The sequence below is a fragment of the Diabrotica virgifera genome, chromosome 6, assembly GCF_917563875.1.
Source record: "Diabrotica virgifera virgifera chromosome 6, PGI_DIABVI_V3a".
In the NCBI taxonomy this organism is placed as follows: domain Eukaryota; kingdom Metazoa; phylum Arthropoda; class Insecta; order Coleoptera; family Chrysomelidae; genus Diabrotica; species Diabrotica virgifera.
The window spans coordinates 17396570-17422517 of NC_065448.1; the positions used below are offsets into that span (position 1 = coordinate 17396570).

The window sequence follows — 25948 nt, forward strand, 5'->3', positions numbered from 1 at the left end:
AGAGATTTTTCGCAAAACAAAACATTGTTTTGTATTTTTTGGGTCATTCTAAGCAAAAAATGGTTTTACAAGTTTTTTCGCAGGATGCATAGTTTTCGACATAAACGCGGTTGAACTTTCAAAAAATCGAAAAATTGCAATTTTTGAACCAGAATAACTTTTGATTGAAAAATAAAATAGCAATTCTGCTTACCGCATTTGAAAGCTCAAGTCAAATTCTATCGGTTTTGATTAGGTACTTTCATTGCTAAAAATTAATTTTTTTATTGTTAAAAAAAGCTATAAACACATAGTGATTGAATGATGTTTTCAATGCATTTCCCATTTGAAATCGAACGAGTAGGCGAGCATACAGAATTTCTACGTAGATTACGTACATTAAAACGCATGCATTGGGCACGGGAAACACTATGTGTTTATGGCTTTGTTTAACAAATAAAAACTTAATTTTTAGCAATGCAAATAATCAAAACCGATAGAATTTGACTTGAACTTTCAAATGCAGTAAGCAGAATTGTTATTTTATTTTTTAATCAAAAGTTATTCTGGTTCAAAAATTGCACTTTTTCGATTTTTTGAAAGTTCAACCGCGTTTATCTCTAAAACTATGCATCCTACGAAAAAACTTGTAAGACCATTTTTTGCTGAGAATCACCCAAAAAATACAAAACAATGTTTTGTTTTGCGAAAAATCGCTATTATGTGATTCCTCAAGTTCTTTGTTTATAACAATCTTATCGACATCCGGATCGACTGTTACCCAAAAAATTCGTGTTCTACGGGTCAAAATACATAAAAAAACTTGGGTAAGTCCATCTGAATTAAGGAGGCCGTTGTACCCCCACTGGCGACAGGACTAAATGTTTAATTGTTTAAATATAAATTTTATTTATTGTTAATAACAATTTTATTTTCTTGTGCAACTATATAAATATATCTATTAAATATAATTAATACATTTAAAAAAGTTATTATTATTATTAAACTGTATTTAGGGGGCCCGAAAATTGTGTAGTGCCTCGGGCCTGATTTGAAGTAAAATAGGCTCTGAGAGCATCCGTTTGTGTCACAAAAAACAAACAGTAGCAAATCAACGATAAGTTAGATGATGCCATAGCGGGACTTATACCTGGTTGCACCAATAAATCTAAAGCTCCAGCTTAGCCTAGCTCAGCTTATAGATAGGGTTCGTCTTAACTAATAAGTTTAAGATGCAATCCACGTGGAAATGCATTGTGACAAGCTTAAAATTGTCTAAGACTCAATTCTGCAGGATCATGAAGGGTGGCTTTAAATTTGATTTAGTCACTTTCTGACTTTCATAGTAATCATTTTTAACCGAGTTATTAAGTCTTAAATATTATGGCCATTTTCACGTTTTTCAAATTTTAAATTGCTTATAACTCGAATAAGATCAACTTTAGTGAAAAATTATAAGAGACCTTTTCTGTCCGGAATGGTCAGAAAAATCTAAAAAAAATTCTCCGGGCCGAAAATATTGATTTTTACAATTTGATTAAAAAAAAATTGTTAAAAAAAATTGGACCACTTTTCCCGTGGGCGACTTCTTGAACCTTCTTCTGGGGTGTCTTACGAATGTGATTATGCAAAAAATCTCATGGGAATATTTTTTCCAACGAATCCGCCGTTTTCGGCTTGTCTATTTGGATTATTTTAATTTCCAATGATCTATGACAGAAGTTCTCAATCTGTGGTACATGTACCACTGGTGGTACATATCATTATTGGCGGTGGTACACAAAACACAGAAAAAATTAAAATAGTAGTACTTAGTAAGTATTGATAATACAATTTAAAAATATAGGTGGTACCAAAAATAATAAAAATAATATCATATCACATTTAGATTTAGTATTGTTGGTTGCATAACTCTTCATACGACAGATGTCAGCCGTACAACCTGTCATTGTATTGTCAGTGCATCGGCAAATTGACAATTGTTGTCAAAACATTTACAACTTATCTATTTATTTATGAAATACCGACAACAATTTCTATTGTATTTATTATTTGTTTGAATTTAATAGCGTCTTTGCATGAAGTAAAATATGGATACAAGAGAAATCCCGAAAAATACGGATATAGCCACTCTTTGTCGGGCTTGTTTGGCTTCAGAAGATGTAAAGGAAGAATTAAAGTCTTCTTTATATGATATATACAAACAATTAACTGAATTAAAGGTAAAATTAACTAATAATTTATATTTTCCATATGTAATTTATCCAAAAAGTAGAACAGAGAAAGTGTCTCTTTGACTTCTGTTAAGATTTTCTCAGCTCTTTCTTTTTGGCTCTTATCATAGAGAACTTACTTCCTGCTGTCTTTTTGCTTCTTTTTGAACTATCTATCTATCTCATCAGCTCTAAACATCTATGTTTGGACATAGACCTCATCTATCTTCTTCCATGCATCTCTATCTTGGGCATTTCACATTCATTTTGACCTGGAGTGATTCTTCAAGTCATCTGACCAGAGACCATCGCATTGTGGCCTTCCTCTCTTTAATTTGTGGTTCGATAGTCTCCATTGTATAATCATCTTAGTCCATCTTTCATCCTTCTGCCTTAGGATATGTCTAGCGAGCTTCGATTTAAGTTTCTTTGGTTGAGACATCTCTCACTTTCGTTTTGTCATGAATCCATTTGTTTCTTTTCTTGTCTGTTAGTATAATGTTCAGCTTGTCTTTCCATGGATCATTCCTTCTTTGCTTTTTGAACTATATAATGGCTATTTGACCTGTGAGTTGATTTTTGAATTATAATTTAAATTAATGTCTGTTGAATTTCCGTTTAAGCTTTGCTACTTGTACAGTTTGTAGAAAAAATATTGTATGATATGTGTTAAAAAGTACATTTTTAAGGCACTCATTTGAACTGCAGAACTCGCTATCGCTCATTCTGCAAACTTTCACATGCGTGCCTTAAACGTGTACTTTTAACACTTATATCATAAATAACTATTATTTTCAAAATTGCTTTTTTCCTAGCAGTCAATCGCTGGACGCTTGCAGTTTATGTGGTAGATTCCTCGCAGTACAAGTCTGAGCACCAGTGGCTTAGATTGACTGTTATAATTGTTAGCAAATCTCGTAAACCTAGAGTTGTCAAAGGTATAATGCATCATCTGCCTGTTTTATACTAGAGCTCTAATAAGCATGGTTCACCACAGATATTTTCAAAAATTGGTTTTGTAAAAAATGTGTACCTGCAGTGAGAGAATTTCAAGAGAAGAAACTGGAAACACCACCGAAAGAGGTGAAATGTTTATTGATTTTAGACAACGCTCCTGCTAATCCCCCTGAAAACATTCGACATGCAGAAGATGGCAACTTTAATGTTATCGTTTTGCCAAAAAATTGATCGCTTATTCACCCCATGGGTCAGAGAATAATTTTGGCAATGAAACGAGTATATTGCAGAAAGGTTTTAGATGATGTAGAAAATTAAAAAGTAGCAAACAAAACTTGTACCCTTTTTTAACTTACAGGTTTGTACGCTGTATCTAAATACAGTACTTATTTTTAACACATTCGCGGACACGCTCTCATTTTATACACGTATTCTTATGGAGTAAATGACTTCATATGCAGTCATGACCGCGAATGTGTTAAAAAGAAATTTTGATTGATTTTAAACCAACTTTTATATAACAGACTTTTGGCTTTAACGGACATCCCATCCCCCCAATTAGTCTGTTATATCGAGGTTTTACTGTAATAGCTATTTGAGTCCGAGCTGATTTTTTGAATTATATTTTTAGTTTGAAAAAGAAGATAAGTTCCCCCAGTTTGTCTGTCTGCAATGTTCGAACAAACTCCAAGACATCTCTAGCTTTATACAGACCTGTAGAAGTAGTGTACAATATTTAGAAAAATGGTTAACAACTAAAGAACAAGAAAGTGATGATGATTACTTTCCTGATGATAATAAATATGATGATAGTGAGGATGACGACAATGAAGATGATGAATTTCAGTAAGTCTATATTTCACAAATTAGAGGAAAAATTGTAGTAGGTGTCTAAAAAAATGTATAAAATGGCAGTACAGTTGTCCCTTGATAATCCGACAGGTATGGGACCAAAGGGGTGTTGGATTACCAAAAGTGTCTGGATTACCTAAAGTGATTATATATTTGGCATTGTTTTGCTAGCAGTAGTAGCCTGCCATATTCTTAAATTTTATGAGTAAAATGCTACCCAGATTAATATGCAAATGAAACATCCATTTCAGCTAACTAAAACATGTTTATTAAAAGAAATATGGAAGCTAATACATTTAATTTATGCCGCGACAGATTTCAGTACAAGCAGACACAGCGGCGACCTTGACGGAAGGTGTACTGGATTACAAATATAAAGAAATGTTTAGTTTGGTTTATATGTGAATTAGTTTTTTATTTCGAAATATGTGTTGAATATGAACTTATTCAGAACTTATTATAGTATGACATATGTAACAGTAGCTAAAGAAGCTTTTTCTACATATCTTCTTACAGCATCAGTTCGTTTGGTCAATGCTTTACCTTTGATTTTTCTTTACAGTATCAGGTATGGTTATAGCATGCGCAGTGAGCTATTCACTGCCTTTTAACTTGAAAGTGGTGGGAATAGTGTTAAATATCCTGCTTACCGCTTTAATATTGAATATGTTCAGGCTGTTCCCGATAAGTTACAAGTTTTTGAACCATTGGTAAAAGTGTTTCATAGCTCTAAAACTAGCAATGATTATCTGAAATATCAGTCAAAATTGTTTCATATCCTGAGCAGCATCAAGAACATTTCTGAGACTTGAAGCAGAATGAATTGAATTGTTGGCTAGGACCTTTCGTTTGTGTGTCTTTTGAATTGTCAAGCATAAGAAGCTGAAAGGTTGGGTTGAATATCTGGGTCCTAATCAAACTCAACAATTTGTTGCAGCTCTAACTGAAACTTAGAGTCTTGTTACCCCAGTGGTCCTCAAACTTCTAGTATATCTTTGTTTATAAAGCCTGTTCCTTATTAAACAATTTAACTAGGGCATAATATTTCACTTTTACCACAGTATGTTTTGTCAGAATGCTCTTTATTGATATTTTTAGTAGTTTGATGTTTGTTAGTTTAAACATCAGAATGGTTTATTTAGCCCACAACTTAAATTAGCTGCACTTGTTTTGTTTTGTCCTTCAACATTAATATTAGTAATATTAGCAAGATCTTTTTGCTTTCTCAATCAAAAATAAATAATATGGACAGAATTGCATTGATTATTTTGATGAATTAAATATTTTTAGACCAACAAAATCGAGGAAATCAATAAAAAATGGCAATTCAAGTAAATCGAGAGTAGAAAATTGTAGCTGTGAAACATGCGGTAAAAAATTTTCAAGGTATGGGGCACTGGGGAGGCACATGAAAATACATCTGGGAATCAAGCCCTACGAGTGCAAAGGATGTGATAAGAAGTTTACCCAGAAATCAACACTCGATAGGCATATGTTAACACACACAGGTAAAGATTATTAACTGTACAATACAATGTTTTACAGCTACATTTGATAAATTCTTTTAAGGCCATGGGTACATAATTCGCAAATATTTTACGGCTATCCCTACCTTTTCTGTCTTTACATGACAAATTACGTGTAGTAAAATTCACAGTGGTATGGATATGTAAATATTACTAGAATGTCATTCTACTTGACAATGTCATAACTAACTTAAAGAGATGGCTTTTGAATGTTCTTGGATAACTGTTATTTTTTGTATAATTGCAAATTATTCAGTTAATAAATGTGATAATTTTTTCACTAACTATGTATTCAGTGATTGTATTAATTTATATGTGTTATGGCGAGCACGCCACTGTGTGCGTTCTTATCCCAATATCTAGTCTACAGGGAGATGAGAAACACCAAAGCTATTAATTTCGAGGTGTCAATGATATGTGCCAGGACTATGAAAGATTTTAAGAAATATTTTGTATTTGTATTCTTTAATTCAGTATCGTTTTGTACTCTGAGCTGTTAACATCTAAATAAAACTTGTGCATTTCCTTCAGTAGTGAACACACATCATTTTGTAAAGAATAAAACTTACGTACCTACAACAAAAACTAATACTCGATCGAGAAAAGAGGAAAAGTGTTAAAGTGATTTTTTAATAATATATTGTTACTATGGAACGCTTACAATTTTGAACATCTTCAACAACAAAATACTTGGATCACAGAATATATCTTGATGTATTATCTGTTTCTATCTTCCATAAATAATACACAATAAAAAAAGTTCACATCTTAAATCAATTATTTATCAAATACACTATCTATCAATATTATTTAATCAACAACTCAAAATATTCCCGATTCATGTCAAATATTTAAAATTGTCACTGATTGTCAGTGTCTGACTGACAATATGCTGACAATATTCTATTCGACTGAGTGCTTGTATGACAAAGATAGATTTGGAAAATATATACCACGGACATTGTGTTCATTTTTGTCGAATCCTGAAAAAACCAATAAATATTTTTGAAAAATTTAAACGCAGAATGAAAGACTAAATTATTACCGAGGGCCGAAAGTCCCTTAGATTAAATAAAAAGTTTATTTTGAATGAGATATTTGAAATTAAAAATAACACTAAATTTTCTCTTAGTTTTTCACCCCTGTAACTTATTAAAATAAACATTACAGAAGTTCTCAGGGACTTTCGGTCCTCGCTAATAACGTAATCTTTCATTCTGCGTTTAAATTTTTCAAAAATACTTATTAGTTTTCTCAGGATTCGAAAAAAATGAATCCCCATTTGAATAGCATTGCAGCCGAAAATACGTACCCATCCTCTTAATAATATCAGTGGTTAATAAATAAATAAACAATTTATAAAAAAATTCAATAACATATTTTCTTTTTGACATTTTATTCACTTTGGCGAAAACTTAAACACAATAAACATCACCAGTATTTAACTGTGTGAATGAGGTTAGCTTTGTATGTTGTAAAAATTAATGGCAAAATAACTTACCATAAAATTTCAAACTCCAATATAAAATTAGTTCAGAAGTAGTTTGGAGTTAAAACTCCAAAATGCAAAAATTCGACAAATAAATAGCAAACAATTCAACAGACTGACAGCCATAAAAGTAAACAAACCAGAAACATTACAAATTGTACTTAAAATCTGAAAACGCCTTTTTTGTACCTATCTCTTTTCAATGTACTGAGTCTAGAGCGTTCATAAAAATAACATGTGTCTTTACTTAATAACAGGCGGTAGCTGGTTTGTTTCTAGTTTCATGTGTGGAAGACAATGATGCTAGATAAAAAGTATGTGTTTTATCAAGCCAGGTATTAATGGACTCAACTGTAGGTATCTATAGTACTTCGGTGTTTTACATTTCTCTTTGTTTATATAGTTATTAATTTGACGTTTCTCAAGTTGCTTTCTGAAAGAATGTGACAGTTTCTCATGACATGTTAATTTTCTTAGGTGAAAAACCCTTCCAGTGCAATCTATGTGGTAAATTATTTGTCAGAAAGAATCAAATAGTTCAACACATCAAAAAAGTCCATCCGAAAGTAACAACAAAAGAGCATTCTTCTATAATAACTGAGCGGGATAAAATGATCTATTTCGACGATAATCAAACGGCAGCTGAGTCTGTAGTGGTAACACCGGTAGTACCAGGTGTCAAAGATGAGCTTGAAGTTACAATTGAAGAAAATGAGCCAAAGAAGGAAGTGGCAGTGTCTGCGGAGCCACAGGAAGAGGTGACAATAGATGTTCCTAAAGTCAAGAAGAAAAGGTAAGTTCGCATTATCTTGTTTTATTGTTATTTTCCCTAAATTAGTACTTCTACACATTTTTCTTTAACATTTAACAATCTATATACAGGGTGGTCAACTTTTGTCATTTTTTTCACTACAATTTAAAATATCTCAAACACTATTAAGTATAGGCATAGGAAATACTGAAAGGCTATAGCGGGATAAGATGGTCAAAAATGCCCCAGCACCGATCAGCCCCGCTACTTATTTTTTCGATAAAGGATATAAAATTATGCCCTGATGCAAATTTTTAGCTTCCCAAAGGTCCTAGAACCTCTTAAATCGAGAAAAGAAGAATTTTTAGGTTTTATTTTTTTGTGAGCCCAATTTTTACTTAAAAAATCTGAAAAAATTCGAGATGATGTATATTTTGAATACAAAACAGCCTGATTTTTTTCAGATTTTTGTAATAAAAAATGAGCTCAGGAAAAATTTTTGAAATCTTCAAAAAATTTTAGGTTATGTAAATATCATTTGGCCAAATTTTAGATAGTATTTTTTTGTGTGTTTTTTGTCGTTCTTTTGAATGGCAGAGGCAGAATTTTTAATATCTGAGCGGAAAGAACGAAAAAATTGAAAAAACCGTTTTTTGCTGTCTCGAGATGCATCTCGGGACAGCCAATTTTAGGATTTAGGATCCTGACTACAACAACTTAAAAAACACTAAAAGTGTGAATTTTGTCATAAAATTTGGTATGTGGGCTTATAATAATATTTAGAACAGCTTTTCTAAATAATTTTTTTTTCGATATCTCTAACGCGAAGCAAATCGAATCGCATATCGAAAATTCACTTCTCTTTGTGGATTCGCAGTAGACCGCGTTTAAAATTTAAATTTCAGTTGACTATTTTAAAAATTGTGAACCATCAACCTGTATGACTGTGTCAAATTTCAAATCTGAATATATTTTGATAGCCGAAATATTAGGGGTGTCTTTATTTTAAATGCGATACACTGTATATTATCAATTTGATAATTTATTGCAACTTATATAGTCGTATTTTTTATACCTAGATTCAAAATATACATTCAAAATACTAACTAATTCACTAATTTTATCATAAAACGTTCAAATTGATTGCATTGAAGTATTGAACCAATTAATGTGTAATAATATAATATACAGAGTGAGGTTTATGTACGGAGACCCTCAAATATCTCGGAAACGGTTAGCACAATTTTTATAAATTTTGGTGGATAGGGGTTTTATAATGCGGTCGAAATTATAGTGATATGTAATTACATTTTTGTCAGATCTTCCGTTTTTCTAAAAATCTATTTTTTTACTTCAATTGGAATACCCTTTCTATTTTTTGCTTTTTTAAGTCCTTAAGAAATATTAATTATTTTTCATGTTATATTCCCTATACCCAAAGATCATAATTTCGGAGTTATTGCTACATTTATTTAAAAAAAAAAATTAAACAAATTATAAAAATCAATTTTTTCGGCCCGGGTAGACATTATTTTACGTTCTTTGGACTATTGGGAACAAAAAAGTTCTTTTGTAATGTTTCTCTAAAGTTAAACGAGTTCGAGTTATAAACAATTTAAAACTGAAAAAAATCGAATATTGACGATTTTTAAAGTTCAAAAACACAAATCAAAAATATTATTTTTGAAACTGTCCAGTACACAAATTCAAGTTCAAAACTTATTTTATCAGTTACCAATAAGTAATTTAAGCTTGTTTCATTCTAAAATATTGTTTTCATTGTTTTTTAGTTGTTAAGCTCGATCGCCCGTCCTCTCATATGCGCTTCACTAACAATTATTAAAAAGCAATGTTTTAGAATAAAACGGGCCAAAAAATTTTATAGCGAGCCCCTAGAAGAAGGGCTTAGCTTGAATTTGGTTACTTGGCAGTTTCAAAAATATTTTTTATTTGTGTTTTTGAACCTTGAAAATCGTCATTATTCGATTTTTTTCAGTTAAATTATTTGGAGCTCGAAAACCATTAACTTTAGAGAAAAATTACAAAAGTCCTTTTTTCTTCCCAATGATCCAAAGAATGTAACTACATGGGCCGAAAAAATTGATATTTATAATTTGTTTATTTTTTTTTTAAATACATGTAGCAATAACTCCGAAACTATGGCATTTAGGTATAGAGAATATAACATGAAAAATAATCAGTATTTCTTAAGGACTTCAAAACGCAAAAAATAAGAAAGTTCATTGGATTTACAGAAAAACGGAAGATCTGACAACAATATAATTATCAATATAATATCGGCTGCATTAGAAAACCCCTACCCACCAAAACCTATAAAAATTATGCAAATTGTTTCCGAGATAATTGAGGGTTTCTACATAAAACTCACTGTGTATATTATAATTATTATAATAATATTATATTAATACGCATTAATTGGTTCAATACTTCAATGCAATCAATTTGACTTTTTATGATAAAATTAGTGAATTAGTCAGTATTTTAAATGTATATTTTGAATCTAGGTATAAAAAATACGACTATATTAGTTGCAATAAATTATCAAATTGATAATATACAGTGTGTCGCATTTAAGATGAAGACACCCCTATATTTCGGCAATCAAAATATATACAGATTTGAAATTTGGCACAGTCATACAGGTTAATGGTTCACAGTTTTTAAAATGGTCAACTTAAATTTAAATTTTAAACGCGGCTACTGCTAATCCACGAACAGGGTGAATTTTCGATATGTGATTCGATTTGCTTCGCGTTAGAGATATCGAAAAAATTTATTTGGAAAAGCTGTTCCAAATATTATTATAAGCCCACATACTTTATGACAAAATTCACACTTTTAGTGCTTTTTTTAGTTGTTGTAGTTAGGATCCTAAATCCTAAAATTGGCTGTCCCGAGATGCATCTCGAGACAACAAAAAACGGTTTTTTCAATTTTTTCGTTCTTTCCGCTCAGATATTAAAAATTCTGCCTCTGCCATTCAAAAGAACGACAAAAGATACACAAAAAAATACTATTTAAAAGGTGGCCAAATTATATTTACATAACCTAAAATTTTTTTGAAAATTTCGAAAATTTTTCCTGGGCTCATTTTTTATTACAAAAATCTGAAAAAAATCAGGCTGTTTTGTATTTAAAATATACATCCTCTCGAATTTTTTCAGATTTTTTAAGTAAAAATTGCGCTCACAAAAAAATAAAACCTAAAAATTCTTCTTTTCTCAATTTAAGGGGTTCTAGGACCTTTGGGAAGCTAAAAATTTGCATGAGGGCATGATTTTATATCCTTTATCGAAAAAATAAGTAGCGGGGCTGATCGGTGCGGGGGCATTTTTGACCATCTTATCCCGCTATAGCCTTTGTGTTCGACTTACCCTGTATCGGTTTTAAAGAGTATTAGCAAAATTAAACCACACGACCAAATTCTGGTTGCTCAGGATCATGACAACTTGAGTTACATGATGCAGAAGCTAATAGAAGAATATAACAAATGGGGTCTCAAAGTCAACATTAAGAAAACTGAAGCCATGTGTATTGGAGGGATACAGCAGTCTATTACATTAGACGATGGAGTAGAAATTAAACACTGTGATGAGTACATACCTGGGCATGAAGATAACTCAAGATGGAACACTCGATGCTGCTATAAAATACAGACACATACACATACATGGTAGAAAAACTATATCCATGATGAACGGTATTCTGTGGGACCAAACAAAATCCGCAAAAATATACAGGGTGTCCCATTTAAATAACTTGAGGGCATATCTAGTGACACCGAAAGTAGAGTTATAACAAAAATATGGCGTTATTAAATGCACTTAATTGTTTTAGGATGGAACTCTGTTTATGCAATTTGTGCGGTAAAGAGTTTAAGAGAAGAGAATATTTAAGAAACCATATGGCAATCCATGATAACATAAAACCGTACACATGTCAAATTTGTGGATCAGGATTTACACAAAGACAAGCTTTAAGCAGACACAAACTAGTTCATACAAAGGAAAGACCATACCAAGTAAGTAATACGAATATTTAAAGATAAACGACGCCGCACTCATCTTATGGAAAATGTATTGTCTCCAGTGCAGTACAATGTACATGAATAAATTCGTCTCGATTTAGAATCATTTCATATTATTGCGCCAACTCTGAATTTGGATTAATAACGGCGTAAATTGATATAAATAAATCTAAAATCAGACGGGGTACAGTCAGTCTTTGGCCGCGAAACCATTCGGACGTGTTTTGATTTGCATCGGTCAGCTGCTCATTGTTTAAATGTTTTGTTATTGTTTTATTGTTATTGTTTTGTTTTGGAGTCTTGTGAAACTAGTGTAAGTGTTTCTATTTTTTGTTTATTAAATCTAGAACATATATTAACCTATTATTTATTAAGAGCATTTTGGCCACCTGGTGTAAACATTAAATGGTCTATTGAATTTTCATATTCCGAACCAACGCTTTCATCTGAGTCACATAAGAATCCGAAGAATATCAGAAGTCCTATTAGCCTGGAAAATTCAAATAGCAGTTCATGCAACAACAAAGATGAAGTTCAGAGCACAAACATACATACAGACAAACAGGTCATCGAAATTTGCAAATCTAAGAATCCGTTCCATACCCATATTAATTTCATTAAGAAAGATACTTTAGAACCGTCGACTAATCTGGATCCATTGACCCCACCAAGAGTTAGATTAACCAATAACTCTAATAGTCGATATCTTTTAGCCAGATTAAGGGAACCGGATATCTTATTTAACACCATTAAACTTCATCTTGCTTTTCTACACACCAACCTGCATCAGTATTTTATGATGGGTATACCAACACAACTGTTAAACTATTTCTGGCTTCCGAAGGACTTCCTACTAAGAGTGAAGATCTACGAAAAATTCTTCTAGATTTTAACGATGCTTATGGAATTGGTGCAGATGAGGTAGACGCTAATCTTGCTGCTTTTAGGTCTTTTCTAACTTCGGAAAGAATTATTCACCTGCAAAAATCAAGGGAATGCCACCGCTGCCTCTCCAAGACGAAATTTTTAAACGTCACGACGTGTTGTCAGGGACTATAATCCTCAAATTATTTTAGTGATAACAACTTTAGCATGGTTCTGATTAATATTCGTTCCATAAGATATAAAACTGATGAATTATTTCTATTTCTAGAGGAATTAGGGTTTCCACCGACAGTTGCTGTTACTGAGCACTGGCTTGAAGTCAACGAGCCTTTTTTTGTAGAAAAATATTCCACTATTGCTAGGTATGATCGTCCAAGTTCAGCTCATGGAGGCACCCTAAGTCTTTTTACAAATAATGATTTCTCTCTGGTAACAAAATATGACTTTCTATTAAGTGAATCATTCTTTGAGTTTTCCTTAGTTTACAGTAAGAACCTTAATCTTTATATTATTTGCATTTATAGATCACCTGACTCTTCCGTGGAACTATTTTTTCAGAACCTGCTTAATTTGTTAGATGACCTGCCCCATAAAAGCAGAAACATTTTATGCGGAGACTTCAACATTAATTATGCTGCTACTTCATCTACCATAATTGATTATATTGTCTCAGATTTCTCACCCCGTGATGTCTGCGCTACAACTGTTAATGCGGGACTATCTGATCATGAAGAGGTTTATACGAAATTTAGCAAGTCCTCCTCGAAAACTCGACGTTTAGGCAGGATTTTTTCCGCTCCGAACTTTCGTAAATTCCAAAATTTATGCTTAATCTCTGAGTGGCACTGTCCTTCTACGGACGTCGATTATAATTTCAGTGATTTTTTGAATAAGCTTGTCTGTATCTTCAATAAAGCATTTCCTTTAATCACAATTAAGCCAAAACATCGCAAACCCTGGACTACCAAAGGTAGTCCAGGTAGTATATCAGCCAAAAATATGCGTTCACTATTGTACATCAAGAAATTTACTACCAACGTCTCTGTTACTGAATATATCACCAAGTACAGGGCAATATATTTAAAACTTATAACATCAGCTAAAAAATTGTACTATCAAAATCGTCTCAGAAGCTCTAAAAGTGTTGCAAAAGAAACTTGGTCCATAATAAACGATCTTCGAAATAAAACTCACACAGCTCAAGCATTTTCCCTTCCAGACTCAGAAAATCTAAATGAGTACTTTGTTAATGTGAGTAAAAATATAACATCAACTATTGTGTCACAAGATCCCATTTCCTATCTCCCTAATTCAAGAAAGGTTTCGATTTCATTCTTTATAAGACCGGTTGATAAATCTGAACTGATCCAAACAATCAATAGTATCAAAAGCAAATCTTCCTGTAGTACCGATGGACTATCCATAAAAATTTTCTCTAATCTCCCAGACAATGTGTTGGGAGTCCTTATCTCTCTAATTAATGATTCTTTTGAGAAAGGGAAATTTCCAGAGTGCCTAAAGACGGCCATCATTATTCCTCTTCATAAGAGTGGTGAAAAATCCAATGCCTGCAATTATAGACCTACTGCATTACTACCGGTATTCTCCAAAATTATTGAGAGACTCATAAAAGCCCGACTTATGTCCTTTCTCGTTGATAACAATATTTTATCACAAAATCAGTTCGACTTTTTAAATAATAAATGTACCACATATGCCATGTTTTCTGTACTACATGAGGTTTATCAAGCATTAAACAATAATCTGCACACTGCCACTGTTTTTTGTGATTATGCCAAAGCTTTTGATTGTGTAAATCACGACATTTTGATAAAAAAAAACTAGATTTCTTTGGTATTTCTTCGAACTGGTTTCAATCTTACTTGGATAATAGGAAACAACTAGTTAGAGCAAATGATACAGACTCTAGTCTCAAAAATGTTGTATGTGGGGTACCACAAGGTTCAGTATTGGATCCTCTACTTTTCCTTATCTTTATTAATGACATCACTAGTTTAAAAATCGATGGAAAAGTTTTTTCTTTTTGTTGACGATACCAGTATCACTTGGAGCAACTCAAATATCGCAACTTTTCATGCTACTATAACTTCTGATCTACTCACAATAAAATCCTGGTCCGATTCTTATTTACTCTCTTTTAACGTAGATAAAACAGTAGCATTATCCTATAAAGGAACTCTTCAACCCTTATCTCTCCATAACAGCCAGATCAGTATCGTTGATTCTGTAAAGTTTCTTGGAATTTTTTAAGATAGCAACCTTAAATGTTCCCTTCATATCGATGTGTTAAGCAAGAAACTATCCTCAGCTTGCGTTGCAATAAGATCTGTTTCGAAGGAAATGAATTTAGTCTCTTCCAAAATAACATATTTTTTTTTGTTCGAGTCCCATCTTCGATATGGTCTTCCTTTTTGGGGTTCTGGTACAGCTGGCCAATCCGATGTTATTTTTAAATTACAAAAAAGAGCAATAAGATATCTGTTTGGCCTCAGAAGAACAACACATTGCAGAAGCTACTTCAAAGATCACAGGATTCTAAGACTACCCTCTTTACATATTTTAGAAACTGTTTGTTTAATTCGTAAACATCTACATGTCTTTCCAGCAAGACCTAGACATGACTATTCCACCAGAAATTCTACCTTTCACATCTATTTACCGATCCCGTCCAGTGTGTTAGTAAAGAAATTATATTATATTCTGCCAAAAATCTATACAACCATCTCCCTCTACAACTTAAATCTGCAACATCTTTCCCCAAGTTCCGTAAAATGACGAAAGCATATTTATCTGAAAGACCATATTATTCAATAGCTAATAACTAAGAAATTACAGTACCTATTCTTATGTATAAGTAGAATCTTAATCTATATTTGAGTGTCATATGCAGCAGCTTAACTTATTAAATTTCTTAAGGTAGATTACGCAATTTGCAATTTTTTTTAATTTGGCAATAGATTGTTACTGATTTTTATTTCACTTTATTATATTTTATTTACATTGACGATTTATATAATTTTATTAAATTGTATTTGTTATTGTTTTTATTTATGATTCTTGTAAGTTTTGTCTATAAAATTGTTAAATTTTTCATGACAATAAAGCATATTTCTATTTCTATTACATACATAGGATAGAAAGGGAAAATACGGAAAATGCGAAAAGGATATGAAATTATTGTAATTTCTAGACGAATGTATTCATGTAAATTTTATTGTATTTGAGTGACATTAAATTTTCCATAAGATGTGTGCAGTGTCCTTTGTAGCATTTGTTTGAAAAATTATAATATTCTATACATTTATGTTTTATATTTAGTGTAATCTTTGTGGCAAAACGTTTACCCGAAAAGAAAAACTAACGGATCATATTCGATGTCATGAAGAAGGTGTTGATCCGCATCTGTGTTTCCATTGCGGACGAAGATTCAAAGACAGGGAGTACCTAAGAAAACACTTACGTTACTACCTGATGGGAGACAAAGGACGGTGGAAGAAGGAAGCCAAAAAGTAAGTTAGTTTTTAGAATGTCCTTGAGGGCGTAGACGCAATATTATTTCGGCTCCAATGGTTTTTAAGTGTATTCATTTTTTTTTTCGAATCCTGAGAAAACTGTTTAAAGATTTTGGAAAAATTTAAACGCATAATGAAAGATTACATTATTGCCGAGTGCCGAAAGTCTCTTAGAATAAACAAAAAGTTTCTTTTGAATGAAATATGTGAAATTAAAAATCACACAAAATTTTCTCCTTTTTTTTTCACCCCTATAACTTATTAAAATAAACATAGAAGTTTTCAGGGACTTTCGGTCCTCGGTAATGAGGTAATCTTTCATTCTGCCTTTAAATTTTTCCAAAATACTTAACAGTTTTCTCAGGACTCGACAAAAATTAATGCATTTAAAAAGCATTGGACCCGAAATTTTTCGGCTACCCCCTTAACGACGTTCTACACCTTCGGCAAAGAATTAACGATTTGTATGAAATTTTAGTATGTTATAGTTTAGTTAAAAAAACTAAGATTTTATTTTTTTAAAATTGTTTTACCGTGCCGTTTAATTACTATTAAGGGTCAAAGTTAAGTTTAAACATGGGCTCTTATGGGAATTCTTAAAAAGTTAATAACTTTTGACCCAAATTTACGATTTTTAAATATTTATTCTTAAATTAAAGGTTTTTTTGTAAGGAATAACATATTAAATAAAAAATAAAAAAAATGTTTTAAGAAACGCTTTTCTTTAGTTACGAGTGACTAAAATTAAAAATATTATAAAAAAATCAACTAAAAAGCAAAAAATAAAAAAAAATTGAAAAAATCTAACACATCCGTCAGAGAAAAGCGTATTCATCGAATAAACGGTTTTCGCCCCACGCTTTTCTTTAACGAATGTGTTAGATTTTTTCAATTTTTTTTTATTTTTTGCTTTTTAGTTGATTTTTTTATAATATTTTTAATTTTAGTCACTCGTAACTAAAGAAAAGCGTTTCTTAAAAATTTTCTTTTTCATATTTTTTTTATTTTTTACTTTTTAGTCTTACACTTTTCAAACATTAAAATATATCGTCATGTTTATTAAAATATGTATAAAACATATGATGTACTAACATGAAAAGTAGTAGAAATCGGCAAAAAATTTGAAACTTTATTGTTTATTAATGAAGCATAACGTAAACAATTAACGTAAAAAGTGAAATTATGTATTGTTCATATCATTAGCTATATAATCCGTAAAAGTTTCAAGTTTTTACATTGTAAAAAACAAGAGAATTTAAGCGTTTTCCATTAAAATCGTTTTTTATTTAAACAATTAATAAACATGAAAAAATTGTTTTTATTGACTATTCGTGTATTGTTCCCGCGAATGCATATGTCTGCAAATTTTCATTTATTTGCATTGAAGAAAAGGCAGTCAAATTAACGTCTAAAGATTTGACGCAAACTATTGAACTAAATAAAAGCGTTTAAAAATGAGGATTGTTTACCGTACCATTTATTTTTAATTTATTTATTATAATTAATTCCGTAATTCATTTTTATAAAGTATTCAATACTGAAACATATATGATTTGAGTATTCTGTTATAAATGCATTGTTACCAACTTTCGCTTGCATATAAGTTTCCCCCCTTTCCTCTGAGAGACATACCCCGCAACGAAGGTGTAGAACGTCGTTAAATAAAGGGCTGTTCAAATAAGTTTTGTGATTCGATAAGAGAGGGCATTGCTACTAGACTATTTTTTTATGTTGGTACACTCTTCATATGAATGTATGTAAAGTTTTGTTTCAATCTGTCAATCCCTTCTTTGTTTACAAGCCATTTAGTATCAACGTGTCACAGTATTTTTTACAATAGAAAAAAATCTAGTATTGTGCAGTGATTGAATTTTTATTTTTGGAAAGTATAAAAGCAAAAGAAATTTATGAACGAATGTTGAAAAGTGCACAAGAACTCTTCGCCTTCAATAAGCACAGTAGAAAGATGAGTTGCTGAATTTAAACGAGGTCGTACAAGCCTTGAAGATGATCCACGTCAAGGACGTACAAAAACAGCAAAAACGCCAGAAATCATAGAAAGAATATAGGATATCTTATTGAAAAATCGTCGAGTGACTGAAGGAGATGTAGTAGAAGCCCTAGGCATGTCATTGGGCAGTGTAAGCAATATTTTGACTGAAGTATTGGGTTTCAGAAAGCTGTGGTCACCGTGGGTGTCGCATTCGCTAACAATGGACCAAAAACATATTCGAATGCGACTTTCTAAGCAACATTTAGAGCATTTTCGAAAGGATAAAGTAGATTTTGTGCATCTATTTATCACTATGAATTAGACTTGGGTCTATCGCCTGGTTCTTCGGTTTCGAAACGGTTTCTGTCCAGGTTTCTGTTAGCATCAGTTTTTGAGATGCGAAAGGAATTTTTTTGTGAATTACTTACAAACTGGTAAAACAAAAATTCTGAATTTCATTGTGACCTTTTAGGCCAGATCAAGGAAAAAATTTGTGAAAAAGATCCGGTTTGCAGAAGAAAAAATTTCTTTTTCATCCGGACAATGCACCGTGTCATATGAGCATTTTGACATTTGCTAAAATCCATATTAAAGTTCGAATTCTTGGAGAATCCACTGTATTTACAAGATTTGGCTCTAGCGCCTTCCATCTGTTTCAATACCTTAAAAAATTGATGCGTGGAAAGCGTTTTTCTTGGCCCTACCCAATTCTCACTTCAACGATGGAATTGTTAAATTTTAGTCAAGTTGACACGAGAAGAACGCCGTTTGTTTTTGTTTTTTGTTGTTCAAAAATACCTATTTATGAAATGCCATTGTTAACGTTACTGCATTGTTAATTTTCAGATGCCTTTGTCCAGAATGCGGTAAAGAGGTTCATTCGGAAGCATACCTCAAGGTTCATCTTTTGAGCCATACTGGAGAGAAACCATTTAGCTGCAATTTATGTGATAAAAAATTCACTGTTAACGCCACGTTGCAACATCATCTAAACATACACAAGTAAGTTGTAAATCTGACAAATGGATACTGCTTGACAGCTGTCAAAGTGGCTATCATCAAAAAAGTATTGCCAACTTAAAATTTGGTACCCGTAGGAACACTAATAGGAACAGTTCTGTTATTTGTATCATTCTCAACTTCCAATATCCTACATTTATGTTCTCCATTTGTGTTTGCATTTTTTTATGACGTCATCTAGTACTAGGTTAAAGAGTAGTGGGCTCAGGACACAACCCTGTTTTAATCCAATGTTGCTGTTGAATATTTTTGATTTTTATTTCTTGTCCTTACATAGCTTTTCGTTTTTTCGTATAAACTCTGGATACATCCTATTAGATCTTGTTAAATTTTTCTTTTCTCTAGTATTTTACAAATATCTTCTCTTTTAATTCTGTCGAAAGCTTTTTCCAGATTTATCAAACATGCATGTATTTATTTTTCTGTTTTAAGAGCCTTTTCTACTATTTTTCTTATTATGAAAATCTGATCGTTCGTCCCTCTTTCTTTTCGGAAACCACTCTGGCTCTCCTCAAAGGTGTTTTTTAGGTTTTCTCTCAGCCTGTTTTCCAGTATACTAGCATACAGTTTTCCTATAGTGCTTCCAAATGTTATTCCTCTATAGTTTGAGCATTCATTGCTATCTCATTGTTTATACAATGGTGTTATAATGCCTATCTGCCAATCTGAAACTTTCTTTTCTTTCTTAGCTTGGTTCATGATATTTAGTAGTTCTTATTGTCTTTCTTCATTCATGTATGTGACCATTTCTGCAGTTATATCGTCATGTCCGGGTGCTTTGCCCATCTTGATTTTGTTGGTTGCGTTTGTTAATTATTTTTTTTTTTGTTCTATTTTCTATCTAATCCTGTTGCTCTTGTGGGGTGTGTTGATTTTTATTTTGTTCTACCTTATTTCCTTCTTTGTTCCACTTCCAGGAGTTCTTCAAAATATTCTCTCCACCTCTTCATTATCTCATTCTCTTCTGTAAGTATGGTTCCATTCTTATCCTCCACGTTTCCAATGTATTTAGTTTTGGTTTTCTCATGCTCTTTCTCTCTCTCTCTCTCTCTCTCTCTCTCTCTCTCTCTCTCTCTTTCTCACATGGATATAATTAACGTATATAAAGGGTGATTCTTTGGGAGTTTATTAGGTGTTTTAGAGAAACTTGACCCAATTAATATCTGTAAATTAGTCTAATTCCATTTTTTTGAGGGTTCTATACAATTTATTATTATACACGTCTTGTTTTAAGTACAGTTGTATATTGTTTTTCAGGGGTGTCAAGCCATTCGAATGCACACAATGTACTAAAGCCTTCAGAACAAACCATTCGTTGAAGATCCACGAGATGATGCACGCCGGGGAACGACCGTATAAATGCAGCACCTGTGACAAAGGATTCGTGAGAAGGAGCCATTTAAAGAGGCATATAAGACTTCATTGAACGATGCCTGCGATGGCATCCGAATTGTACAGATAAATAAATTGATGTAGTTGCGAGATAGTAACTTAAGAAAGTTCTTGATAGATTCGACACACTTACAATGCAATAATACATGTAACAAATATTTCGTTGTTGAGGTATAGTCAATTTTGTTGTAGTTTCTACAACGATAAATAATTAGAAGCCCTTTAAACCGAAGCAATTTCAGCAACAAATTTATTTTAAGCATTTTTATGCTGGGAATAATCGAATCGCTCGTTTAAAAACATTAAAACTTTAAACCACTACAAATTTTCACCGTTCCTTGTCCATGGGCTAACATACACACATCCTTTTTACCAAGTGATATCTTTACGGGTTCGAAAAATTCTGTATAAGATGAGAAATATTGCTTATCTGTAGTGATATGATTTGTGGCTCCACTGTCACAATACCATTTCCAGCTTCAATACAATTATTGTTAGATGAGGCACTTAGAACAACAGACAAAAAAGCAGTATCATTACTTTTATTCTCATCTAAATTCTCAGCAGATTTTTTTAATGGGCACTCTCTCGCCCAATGGCCCAATTTCTTGCATTTATGACATGGAAATTTTTCTTTTGCACGATGTACATTTTTCTTTGATTTCGTAGTAGTAGTACTTTGGCTCTGTTTGCTTTTTTCGGTCGGGATATTGCGTGCAACAAACGCAAAAGATTCTATGGCACTTTGGTCACGTAATTCAATGGCACACAATTTCTTAATCAATAAATTCAAAGTTTCATTCTTTTTGATGATATCGTGTCCCACAAATCTTTGAAATTATTAAAGTCCTTACCCAAAGTTGATAAGATCTGACCATTTAACATTCTTTCGGATAAAACATTTTCATCATGCTTTTGCAATTCATCATTCAAATCTACAAACAGTTTCTGTAACTTCGCAACATGTGTACTAATATCTTCTTTTTCATCACGCTGGACTCTAAAAAAGGCTTCAATTAACATGTTTAACCGTTGCGTACTGCTACGTTGAAATCGCGCACGTAATTTGTCCCATATTTCACTAGCGTGAGTACACGTCAACAGGAGCTCGGCAACAGTTCTTCCTGGCGTACCTGCTAACAAACTTGCCGCTTTTGCATCGTCTTTTAACCATTGTTGATGCTTCTCTACTCCCAATGAAGTTGAATTTTTACTAACCTCTGGACACTTACACATACCGTTCACAATTTCTTCAAGTGCATACGCTCGTATCTTTTTGATGATATCGTGTCCCACAAATCTTTGAAATTATTAAAGTCCTTACCCAAAGTTGATAAGATCCGACCATTTAACATTCTTTCGGATAAAACATTTTCATCATGCTTTTGCAATTCATCATTCAAATCTACAAACAGTTTCTGTAACTTCGCAACATGTGTACTAATATCTTCTTTTTCATCACGCTGGACTCTAAAAAAGGCTTCAATTAACATGTTTAACCGTTGCGTACTGCTACGTTGAAATCGCGCACGTAATTTGTCCCATATTTCACTAGCGTGAGTACACGTCAACAGGAGCTCGGCAACAGTTCTTCCTGGCGTACCTGCTAACAAACTTGCCGCTTTTGCATCGTCTTTTAACCATTGTTGATGCTTCTCTACTCCCAATGAAGTTGAATTTTTACTAACCTCGGGACACTTACACATACCGTTCACAATTTCTTCAAGTGCATACGCTCGTAATAATATCGAAACGTGCCATTTCCATCTTGCCCAGCCTGGTCGCCATATTTTTTCACCTGTTCACAGTTCACACGTGATCTGGGCCCATAACCTGTTATAAAATTAAGTTAGATGAATTAACTAAATGACCCACAACAACAATTTATAATTCACTCAATTACAGGACAACAGAAAACATTTTACTTGAACATAACTGACCTTTTATTTTCATGGCATTACATTTTATTTAAACTATCTATTCTGCCATTATATAAATAACAACTATAAGTAACATCTACTTTTAACGTTGTATATTCTAACAACATCCATTATAATTTCAAGTGAGTATCGATAACCATTAAAGTAAACTGTGAACGTGAAGCATACTAATGCCCTCGGGCGATGCTGGGAATTTATTGAACTAAAAAATCAGCAGTTTACCCGTCTGAATCGCCATCATTTTGTACTCTGCAGCCGAGTATAGCGTGAAACCAAATAAAAATAGACGCTTTCGTTTTGGTTCAATTCGAGTCTCTTGCCATCCCCTGCCACGTGTTTCTAGGTTTACCCGTTATCAAGGAGACTTTGCAAAAGACTGAATTGAACCAAAACGCACCGACTCATTGATAAATATATTTAAATATACTTACCAACGTATGCCTTTAGCGACCTCTAACGAGGTAAGATGAAATAAGTGTCGATAACGATTAAATCACGATATCACAGTTTACTTTAATCGTTATCGATACTCACTTCATCTTACCTCGTTAGAGGTCGCTAAAGGCATACGTTGGTCGTTGGTAGTATATTTAAATATATTTACCAACGAGTCGGTGCGTTTTGGTTCAATTCAATCTTCTTGCAAAGCCTCTTTGATAACGAGTAAACCTAGAAACACGTGTCAGGGGATGGCAAGAGACTCGAATTGAACCAAAACGAAACCGTCTATTTATATTTCATTTATATTTTCATCGTTTTTATTGCATCTATTAATTTATACTCATTTATCTCATCAAGGATCTCACCTTTATCTATCGAATGTAGCCATAGTGGGTATTTCAATTAAGATTTATTAGTAACTCGTAATAGATCACAACTTAATTCGCAACATTGGACTTTCGAGCCGGATTTGAGCGTATTTTTTTATAAGTCGTAAGTTTTAATGATTGTTTTTTCTTCGTTATTTATCGGTTTTCTATACAGGGTGTCCCCGAAAATAGTGCGTTCTTTAAAGGTATATGTAGAAGGCACAATTTAGAGCACAAAAGTATTATAACATTTTTTTCTAAATTGATCCGTTTGACCAAAAGACGAAAATACATTTTGATATGCAAATTGAACTCTGGCAACAACGCGCAACTCAAAAATCTAAAGATTAAAAAAGTAGGTTTAAAGATCAGTTGCATCTGGTAGGTAAAATAATGTAAATATCAACCAAACCCATATCCATTAGTTTGCAGGTAGGTACCTACGATGTCAGCAACCCCAAAAATCACACCGCAAAGTAAATAAACAAGGGGTTATTAGGTTAAATTTCCACAGTCACAGCAATTTCTTCTAGGCTACGTTGCCATGTCATTCAAATTTATGAAAATAAAAATTCACCTATGGGGAGAACAATGTAATTTTTTCTTGGAAACGCTTAACTTTAGAAAAAAATGTTATAGGACTTTTTTGTTCTAAATTGTGTATTACAGTGCGGTAGAATAAGTGTTGCCCCCCCTGTTAACCTGTTTATTTTAAGAATATAAGCAAAACGCTCGGACAGGTCGATTTTTAAACTAACCATAGTATAGTATAGCATCAACGTTTCGAACTTTACGCGATCCCTCTTCAGGTGACAGCCATAACTTTGATTTTTTTAAATGGGAAAGTACATCATGTGACACCTCATTTAAAAGCTTTTAAAATACTGATTTCAAAAATGTATGATACTTTAATCCTGTTTGAGAGCGTAGGCGCAAAATTTCGGTCGAATTCTTTCTAATTGCAATCATTTTTTTCGAATCCTGAAAAAACTAATAAATATTTTTGAAAAATTTAAACGCAGAATGAAATATTACAGTATTCTCGATGGTCCAAAGTCCCTGAGAACTCCTATAATGTTTATTTTAATAAGTCACAGTGGTGAAAAAAAGAGAAAATTTAGTGTGATTTTTAACTTCAAATATATCATTCAAAGAAACTTTTTGTTTATTCTAAGGGACTGTCAGCCCTCGGTAATAATATAATCTTTCATTCTGCGTTTAAATTTTTCAAAAATACTTATTAGTTTTCTCAGAATTCGAAAAAAATAAATGCGTTTAAAACGTGTTCGACCGAAATTTTGCGCCTACGATCTTAAAAAGGATTAAAGTATTATACATTTTTGAAATCAGTATTTCAAAAGCTGTTAAATGAGGTGTCACATGATGTACTTTACCATTTAAAAAAAAATCAAAGTTATGGCTGTCACCTGAAGAGGGATCGCGTAAAGTTCGAAACGTTGATGCTATAATATACTGTGGTTAGTTTAAAAATCGACCTCTCCGAGCGTTTTGCTTATATTCTTAAAATAAACAAGTTAACAGGGGGGGGGGGCAACACTTATTCCACCGCACTGTATATCCATACCTTAAAGGAACGCACTATTTTCGGGGACACCCTGTATTTTATAGAGGTTTTTCGTGGAAAAAAGTGTATTTCGTAAAAAAAATACTTACGTCGTTTTTCAAATGAGCGATTAGATTATATTTTTCGGTTTTCAAAAGCGTAACAAAAATTATTTAATATGAAGAGATGCTAGATCTTGCTGTGCATTAAAATATGACGATTCTTTTGTAAAATGCGTCTTGTGGTAATAGATAAATTTATTACTTGAACAATAAAACTTTATTGGTATGGTCTTTTTGTTTTTTAACCCACTGCAAACTAAGAAAAATCCTGGAAGGTGGTAACAAAATTTTTTTGCTTAGTAACAAAATTAATAGTAACATTCACCCACCTCACTCCCCCTTATAAGGTCACGCCCCCAATACAGTTTTCTTTAAAACTCACTCTTACAAATAACATTTCTACATAATCAAAACACAACCCACAATCAGAAATTTCCTAACGGTAGTTTTAAAATTATTTCAACTTTCATACGGCATATTTTCAAAAAAAAAATTAGTAAAAAAAATAATTTACTACTTATTTAACACATTGCGTGCCACGTCGCTCATATATGAGAGACACAGATGTTTTGCCAGGGGCCACGTCGCTCATTTTTGATATACACGTATGCCTAACTTTCATGACCGTGGATATCAATGGCCCCTGAGGGTAGTAGCCCGATTAAAGCGTAGCACGCAATGTGTTAAAGTAGGTACCATTGAAAAATAGTTCGCTAATGTCATCTTTAATTTCTGGACAGTTAGGACTGTTTCCAAAGATGCCATAAATATGTGCTTTTATTTTAATACACAGTTTTATGTAATATAAACAAACCTATAATATTTTTATTGTTTTCACCCAATTCTGAAAAAATGTGAAAACGTTGAATTATCCACGTCCGTCAGTCCATCCGTCTGTCCGTCCGTCTGTCTGTCCGTCCGTAAACACAACTCCT

At 32.5% G+C, this 25948-nt stretch overlaps 1 protein-coding gene across 1 annotated transcript; it reads left to right on the forward strand.

Annotated features, from left to right (window-relative positions):
- The first annotated feature begins 1950 nt into the window (after positions 1–1950).
- LOC114328198 (zinc finger protein ZFP2-like) lies at positions 1951–25244 on the forward strand. Its single transcript, XM_028276984.2, has 8 exons — positions 1951–2201; positions 3781–3995; positions 5292–5509; positions 7494–7809; positions 11626–11809; positions 16040–16230; positions 19073–19228; positions 20504–25244. Exons 1-8 carry the CDS (start codon positions 2070–2072, stop codon positions 20670–20672), a joined length of 1581 nt encoding a protein of 526 aa, XP_028132785.2. The 5' UTR covers positions 1951–2069; the 3' UTR covers positions 20673–25244.
- Positions 25245–25948: the final 704 nt, after the last annotated feature.